General features: G+C 37.1%; 1 protein-coding gene across 1 annotated transcript; it reads left to right on the plus strand.

The window, feature by feature from the left end:
* Positions 1–2,361: 2,361 nt before the first annotated feature.
* LOC101847554 (cilia- and flagella-associated protein 20) lies at positions 2,362–8,508 on the plus strand. Its single transcript, XM_005091209.3, has 5 exons — positions 2,362–2,584; positions 4,168–4,247; positions 4,672–4,783; positions 5,676–5,864; positions 6,858–8,508. The coding sequence occupies exons 1-5, from the start codon at positions 2,501–2,503 to the stop codon at positions 6,966–6,968; spliced, it is 576 nt and encodes a 191-aa protein (XP_005091266.1). The 5' UTR covers positions 2,362–2,500; the 3' UTR covers positions 6,969–8,508.
* Positions 8,509–9,110: the final 602 nt, after the last annotated feature.

The following is a 9,110-nucleotide window of genomic DNA, read 5'->3' on the forward strand; positions in this document are numbered from 1 at the left end:
GGGGACCGCCGCTTATTCGGTACCTTAGAGTACAGTCGTCGTCGACAGATAATTCAAATTGTACAGATTGGCGATTGCCGTCTTTGGGGAGCTTAATGATAAAAAAGAAATTATGCGTTCCGTACGGACATTCAAAACATTTCATCCGTGGTCTCACATGTAATTCAATGCACCCACATACTTTGTGTACGTGTATTCAGTTACATAACGCCAAGTCAAGGGAACAGCCTCAGCTGTGTAAGTTGGGGCAAACAATTAACGTTTGTACAAAAATAATTTGTTTGTTCTTGTATTATCCAGTTTCACGTAAATGAAACATTTCGATGAATAGATAGGCCCCTACCTTGCTTAATTGTTGCCCGAGGACAAAATAACAAAGAGAAAAAAAAAAAGAAGTAAAGAAACAGAGGAAGAGAAAAATAGAACAGAGAAACGATACTTGCAGAAACATATAATATCACGCGCTTGTTCATCTAAACTTTAATTGCCTTTGTCATCAGAGCGGCTGGTCCTTTTACGGATGAGCAGTGTGTGATCAGGTCTCGCTGTACTGTGGCTATTATTGCTATTAATAAGCGGGCACAGAATTCGACACTTAGTGTAGAATTCTGTGTAAGTGGGCAATAAAGAAAGAAACAAGTGCAAGAGGAAAACTGAAAAAGAATGCTATGAGAGTACCACGATTGTCATAATGTCTTCTACACACCCATACAAACTCTTTTTCGTGCTCAATTTAAACGAAACAGTAGTTAGGGGGCCGTGTGGTCCCTACATAGATCTACTCACAAAATCATTCACAGACAGACAATATTATTTAATATTATAGATCGAGAGAGTGTATGGATTTTTCACCGTATATAGTTACATTATGTAGTTAAAAACCGTAATTTCTTAGAATAGTATGTACATGATGTATTGTAGATCTAGGTATATTCCTTTTCTCTTTCGTAGAACTTTAAATTTACTTTTCTTTATCGGCGAAAAATTAAGAAAACAGTTTCTGTAGCATCACCATTTAAAAGAATTCTTTGAAAGCTTGAATCTAACTTGCGTTTTGCGATTAACAAACTCACCATACCCAAGCTCACCACTTAATTCCGTTCTTTTCGTTTTCAATAAATTTTGAAGAAAAAGAACTTTGAAATCATACGCTTATGCACCGGGTCTTTACTATTTTGAAAAATGGTTTACGTAATATCGTTTTTCTGCGAGCAGGACAACAATTAGGCCTACAGTTCACAGGTCCGGTTACCTTACTTGACCCACTAGCCTATCTATATCCCTTGACCCTAGGTAATAAACACCAGTAAAATGTTATTGGCCACTGGCAATGTTATGCATGCTATCTGACTTGTTCAGATCGTATGTTAACAATTCGTAGGCTAATATTAACAGCAGCGTACCTGGAAATTAATCGTATATATGCACCGGGCCTCTACTTGTACTTGCATAACGGTACAGCAGAGAAAACCAGTCAAAGTAAACACAGGCACTAAAACTAGATAGATAGATATATAGAAAAGAGAGAGAGAGAGAGAGAGAGAGAGAGAGAGAGAGAGAGAGAGAGAGAGAGAGAGAGAGAGAGAGAGAGAGAGAGAGATAGAGAGAGAGAGAAGAAGAAGAAGAAGAAGAAGAAGAAGAAGAAGAAGAAGAAGAAGAAGAAGAAGAAGAAGAAGAAGAAGAAGAAGAAGAAGAAGAAGAAAAAGAAGAAAGAAAGAAAGAAAGAACGGGAGGGGGGGGGGGGGGGCTTTAGCAGTAGCAGCACGTATACTACCAATGCCAAAAAGTTGTGAAGTCGCCTTGCTTCAATCGCCTCGACACCTCCCTCCCTTTCCTTTATAGATGTAGATCTAGCACTTATAGACCTTAGATTAAAATACGAATTGAAGTTGAAGTCAGATCTCGAGGATCCAATGAATCAAGAAGAGTATGGGTGCGGTCACATAGCAAGCTTAAGAATGCATTTTTGTTTTTGTGCATCCCCTAGCACAGGCCCAACACGGTCTGATCGATCGGCGTGTCGAGTGTCGACTCACTGTTGCCGCTGCTGTGCTCGTGACCACGCGACAGTGATTTCCGCGGATACACCCGAGACCAAGCGACGCTTGTTGCGAGGGAAGAAAGCGGAAGTCAGAAGAGGCGTACCACTCATTCATGAAAGCGCAAATATAAATCAGTAAACATTACTTTATATTCATCCGAAAATCGTCTCAAACAACATTTTTACTATTTATAATCAAAATAATTAAAATATAATATCTTAAACAGAATATGAAAATAAGAAAGACAACGGTTTAGCGTACATTTAAGTTATTTCCGGTCTCTACAACCCGTGGCAACATGTATCTATACGCCTCGCAGGAAAAGTCCCCTAACAACGTGTTAAGTTGATTTTCACGGCGAGTGTACTTCACTTGACTACTAAAACATCGAGCGAGAGGGCTGTCTCAAAAGACTGGAGGTGGTTTGTCTGTATTCTTTGTCGTCTTGAAGCTCCAAAATGTTCAAGAATACTTTTCAAAGTGGGTTCTTGTCTATACTCTACAGTATTGGCAGCAAACCTCTACAGATTTGGGACAAAAAGGTAAGACCTGAAGAATTTGAGTTTCAATCTCTGCCATGCTTGCACTCCATTTTATTTGCGCGCTTTGTTCTATGAACGATCAAGATTCTACATCTGGTTGGGAATCCTGATAGGCATTCTCACAATGATGGTTATTACTGGCTTTGAGAGTATGAAAGCCACGTTCTAGTAAATCTGGTTCCACAAACAAGTCCGTGCCAGGTCCATGATTCATCTTTAGATGAAGAACATATATTTTTTTAAACCAAAAAAGCTGCAATAGTATTGACAATAATACAGACCACCTTCCAGATCCATAACTTCAGTGCCCCCTGAATATTTTAGGTATCATAGCTACCTGCATACAAAAAATGCACCCCTTCAGATTTCCATACCACAGTTGTTTTAAATTTCCGTCTAGATCTAGAATTAGAATCTTTGCTCATTGTTGTCAAGGAGTTTATCCCTGGCTTCTGATAATGAGAGAGGAAGCTCTTTGGCAGCCATGTTGCTAACTGGTTGTGAGGGGTAAACAATGGCTGCTAGGGTTCACAGAGTGAGGGGTCAAGGAAATATTTGTGAGGCATGCTGACAAAATGAGTTAGAAATCTACTTTTCGCAATTCTCACTAAAAACTTCACCTTTATAATTATAAACGTGATGTATCAAGATTCTATCTATTTCCTTAAGGCTTGAATCCGATAAGTAACTCATTTTGTCAGCACGCTTCACATTTAAGTTTTGCAGAGCTAAATCTAGAATCTATAATTCTTATTTGGCACTGTAGTTTGTTAACTTTCAAACAAACATTTGTGTGATCCCCACCTGGGCAGTGCTACTGAATGAATTTGTCTTTAGACCATTCCCAAGGGGGGGGATATTAACATGCTTTTATGCACAGTAGAATTGTAAATAGACTGATTTTTATACATATGTCATGCTCATATTGTACCGGAACGACATTGGGGAACTGCTGCTTTTTTCCCCTCATCCTTGCTATCGTCATTTTCCTGTACTTCTTTTGTATGTTTGTCACTCTCTTGTGAACTTATTTCTGGGGTGCCTTGATAGTCGAAGCAGACTTTGTGCTGTTGAGGCTAGAGAGGTGAGCAGAGTAAGCCTGATTCCAATTTTGGACTTCTCAGTTGACATCCACCCCTTGGCGCTCATATGACTTTATGCAGTTGTGAGTGCTGTAAAATCTTACTAAAACTAAAAACTAAAAACATTAGTGAATATTGACCTTTTTGGATATTCAGTGACATGGTGATGTGGGTCTTGCCTGGCAACTGCGGACTAGTTCAACTAGATCTATAAAATGTCAATATTTATGAGTGACGAGGATGTAACAGATGATACAATCTTTCAAAACATAATTTTGAAAACAAATGTAGGGGGCCAATCCTGATTTTAAGTTCATGCAATTAGCTCCAATTATATTGATGAATCATACATCTCTGTTCCAAATTACAAATGTATGATAATGTCTGTATGTTTCTGATGAACATGGCATTGTCACTACTGCCACTGACTCAGACAGATGGTTGCCTGTCTGTTACCTTTGTTGTAAGTTGTTTATTGTCAACAATTGTTCTTCTTTACAGGTCCGAAATGGTCACATCAAACGTATCACAGATAATGATATCCAGTCTCTGGTGTTGGAAATTGTTGGCACAAATGTCAGGTAAATGAAAATTTGATATATCCTGTTTGGTTTACTGTTTTAGTGCCAATTTTTGGTGCAAATTTTATTCAGAACATTGCTTTGGGTCTTAATTTGCAGCAATAGAACAAAATCGACTCTCCCTCAAAGAAAACCCCCCCAACTAAACACATTTATTTTGGATAAAGTCCTTTCACTGGGATTAATAGAAAATATGTAATATCACTATTACATGATTACATACAACTTATTTCCCCCTAGCCCCCACCTCTTTTATGTTTGTGAAACATTCATGAGCTATTGTGTAGTCAAGTAGAACTAATGTTAGTCCATAGTGCTAGGTAAAGAGAGGTCTAGATTTATTGCCTTGGTAATTCTAAGTGGGAAAAAAATGATCTAGTAAGTTTTAGACAATATGACTTAATCTTTTTGGTATTTTTTTCAGTACTACATACATCACTTGCCCTGCTGACCCTCGGAAAACGTTGGGAATTAAATTGCCATTCCTGGTTATGATCATCAAAAACTTGAAAAAGTACTTCACGTTTGAAGTCATGGTAAGGACATGAAGCTTTATTACTTTTCCTTCCATTTACAAATTTGAGTAGTATATTTTCTTCCATTTTCCTTTATTATTGGGAGAATAGTCTTTATTTCTTTAAATCACTGAAAGTTATATATTTGAACTAAACATGATGTCATTTAACGTGCACTGATTTTGTCACTTGTTAGGTGCCCTCTTGCAAACAAAACGCTGCTATATTGATACTGTTTTGACAGGTTATTGAATCATTTTGATCACAGGAGCTGGAAGAGTTCATTGGTATTATGAGCAAGATTTGCCACTGTATTCTGTAGTTTAACTCTATCCGTACGCCCTGGGGTCATTTGGTACCCCCGGGGTTGTATTCTTCACATTTTAGAATACTTATAGTACGAAGATCTCTTTGAAACTTTCTGTATTTCTCAAGAAATCATTTTGACAGACTGCTATGCAAAGCGTACGGATTGGATTAACGAGTAAAATTCTTCTTTGAAAGTGGTGGCACAGAGTTCCCAACGTCGTATGGATACGATAGTAAAACACAGCGTACGGATAGGGTTAAAAATGACTCTTACTTTGGTTGTTCTTGAGCAAGATAAGTCTTTCTTATTTCTACAGTTTGTGCACCACCATGTCGCATTGATACATGGAACTTAAAGTCACATGTTTTGTGTGAACTTGATCTTTGTTTATTAGATTAAAATAATCTTTGAGGTGGTTTTGTAGGATATTATTTATATATTTTTTACAGGAATAGGATCAGTAACTTTAATCCAAATTAACTCTTTTGCTGTGCATACATCTCTCCTAATCAAACTGAAGTATCTTGTGACGTGCATGGTTCAGAAAAATGAAAAAGAATTAAGATTCTCTATGAGACATTTTCATTTATATTTTTTGCACAGGTTTTAGATGACAAGAATGTGAGGAGACGATTCCGTGCCAGCAATTACCAGAGTACAACAAGAGTGAAGCCTTTCATCTGCACAATGCCTATGAGACTGGACGATGGATGGAACCAGATTCAGTTCAACTTGTCTGACTTCACAAGGAGAGCGTACGGCACCAATTACATTGAGACACTCCGAGTGCAGGTGAGTTTTTACGCCTGGCTACTCTTTCTGGTGTACAGAAATATGGCTGTTCATATCATGAATCAATGTTGTAATGAAGGGACTGATGAAAGGATATGGCATCTGTTTGCCTGACATTTAAGTTAAAATTCTCTTTTGCAAGAGAAAGGGCCCAGTTAAAGACTATCCGATATACCGTCTGGAAAAACTGTCTGTCCATCATAAAGGGGTTACAACAGACACTTCCAACCATTAACTCTTTTGTTGCCTTATGACGTACTTGGTACATCATGAAAATGGGTAAATACAGAAAAGTTTACTTGTCACTCATGTGCTGCTGAATTATTCCGAGTTAACTGTCTATATTTAAAGGCAATAAAGGTTTTTAAATTAGCAAAGATATTTTTTAATGGATAAAATTTAATTGATATATGACAATTCAAATGACAGTGTTCTTGAACTTGGCAAAAACGGCATGACTAAGTTTAGCTTGGAGACCAAGCACATTTTCTGTTTGTTCGTCCCATTTAGTTGTCAGAGCTTGGTTTACTGTTTGCTTCCTTATTTACTTCTACTTTATGGCTTTTTAAACCCCCTTGAGGTAATAATGCTCGTAGTTCTGGAAATTCTTAATCTTCCTCAAACTCTCGACCCCCCAGCTTCTACCCTTGGCATTAAGCGGGTTGAGAAAAGTTTTGTTTTAGGACTTTAAGTTCTTTTGATTAAACATTTTGTCAGTGTTTTTGTTGTTGTTGTAAATTGAATAAAAGGAAGAACAAGGAAAATTTGAAACTTTTTAGTTTTTAAATTTTATGAGATTTTATAAGATCGTTTTTCTAATTTGTGATGAACAGTATCATAACTTTCACAAGCAATGTTTTAAAATCTGCAAGATTTATTCTTTGAGTTTTGGATTACATTATCTGAGAGCAGAAAATGTTTTAGACAATGGCGAGCTGTTACGTTTATTTGCATTCTTCAATAGGCTAATAGAATAATTGTCTTCCTTTTCAGATCCATGCAAACTGCAGGATTCGCCGAGTCTACTTCTCGGACAGATTATATTCAGAGGATGAATTGCCAGCAGAATTCAAGCTTTACCTACCCGTGCAAAATAAGAAATAATGTAACCTTCATGTATTTGGTTTTTTTTTTTCTTTTCCCCCCGTCATCATTTGTATATACATTCAGGTTCCAATCAGAATCGAACCAATAGGAACAATGTCTGAAACAAATGAAAATAAAAGCTAAAGGACAGTTTGATGTTTTGGTAGTCCACTGACACATGATTAAGAACTCCTTGAGGATCATTATTTTGCCCAGGACATAAAAATAGAACTAAAAGGGCAGCATAAGACCCAGCGATGGAGGGACAGCAATTTCCGTACTTCCATATATATAATATACAGATTCCTCAATGAAATACATCTAAATATGTAACTGTTTTGTTCTGTACATGTTTTTCTCATTTTAATCAAACCTCACATACATTCTGCTATGATTGTGTCTTGTTATGAGTGAGTTGTTGAATTAGTTGGTAGTGAATGGTGTGTTGAAAGAGGAAGGAATGTCTCAGTGGTTGTCGATGAACTTGGCATGCTTGTGCTTCTTTTGTGAGGTCTGTGTTCGGAATTACTCAATATCATTGCAGGTGTGATGATGTACCTCATTCTTTAGAGGTTTTCATTTGTTTTTTTTTCAGAGGAAGATGTATGAATGATAAGACCTTGTCATTTCTCTCAAAGTATATGTTTCGCCTGAATTTTATTGGTATGAAGCAATGAGTGAAATGTGGAAAAAGTGTACACAAGTTTGTTGATTTTGTCGTTGTTGGAATGTTTTTATGGATGCAACATGAATGTTTTTAAAATGTTTATTTCAAGACACTGAGATTTCAGGCTCCAGGAACAATCTTGTATGTGACAACAGGGAGGGTTTAGAGTGGTAACCTTTTGACATAGACGTGTTGTTGAAGGTTGTTTGGAATAAACAAATAACTTGAGGAAGGACAGCCTGTTGTCTATTAATGAATCTGTACTCATTAAAGCTGCAAAACTTACGCATCACAATGTATTTAGATTTGTATTCAAGAATACATTGACAAGTGAACAAGCATTTGTAGTCTAGAAGACATTTACTCTCAAGGAGCCTTAAATTTGTTCTAGTTTTTTTTGCAATGAATTGTTATGAAAATCTTTTCATAATATTTTTAAAAGATGGAATAACATTTTTGTGTATATTGATATCCAAGGATAACGAATTTGTGAAAGATCTTTTTATCATGGACTTTTTACGACTAAAGGTGTTTGTCATTTTCACCTGCATTCATGGGGGTTGTATTACTTCAATTAAAGTTCCTACAGGATTCTTCTTGCAATACTTGTCTCTTCTGTGCAGCTCTGAATTTGCTTTCAGTGGCATTGTGAAAATGACTTTTGAAGTTACAGAATGTGTAGTTAACGTGAACTTTTTTAAAAACATGACAGTGGATTCTTGAATACCGAGAATGAGATATTCAGTGTGTGCATGTTCACAAAAATGTACAGAACCATGTATTGTCAGCAGATTATGCATGGGTCATTGTGTAAAAGCATCACCAAACCTGATTGTACATATAAAATTGTCCCTAGGTAAAATTTAATAAATATACTTTATGCCAATCCAATATTGGAAACTTGTGGTCTACTCCTTCTGGTCCTTTCAGGCGTCTTCCAGTTAGTAGCTTGTGGAGGAATTTGTTCTTTGTCTGTGATCAAAAGAGGTGAAAATGTGCTTCGTTGGTACTTCTTGCCATCTTATAGGGAGCACATGGGAAAAAAGAAGGCCTGTATAGAGAGCGCAGTTGGAATTGCCTGACTTTACATAAATCTAAAATACTGTGCAAGTACCTGGAGATTTTGCCTCAGGTCACTTTCTGGGTTCTGGCACCAGGTTGATTCTTGATTCTGTTATAACAGTGTGCACACACATGTCAAAATTCTATTTTGGGTGATTGCAAGCAGCTGAATGGTCTGTGTAAGCTGACACTAACATAAGAGGCCTGAATGGGTTCCTTGGCTTAGAGGCAAAGTGCTCGCTTTTCATGCCTAAATACTCCCAGTACATGCACACCTGCCACTGTGCCAGGTTCATGAAGGTATGGTCAGTAAATGACTAAGGTTTTCTTTCTCAGGTTTATAACTCAAGACTCAAGGGTGGATGAGATGGAGCACTGTTTCTTAGATTTAAAAATTCAGAGGGCCCCTGTGCAAGTCAAAGATGCCTTTT

The sequence above is a fragment of the Aplysia californica genome, unplaced genomic scaffold, assembly GCF_000002075.1.
Source record: "Aplysia californica isolate F4 #8 unplaced genomic scaffold, AplCal3.0 scaffold00027, whole genome shotgun sequence".
Taxonomy (NCBI): Eukaryota; Metazoa; Mollusca; class Gastropoda; order Aplysiida; family Aplysiidae; genus Aplysia; species Aplysia californica.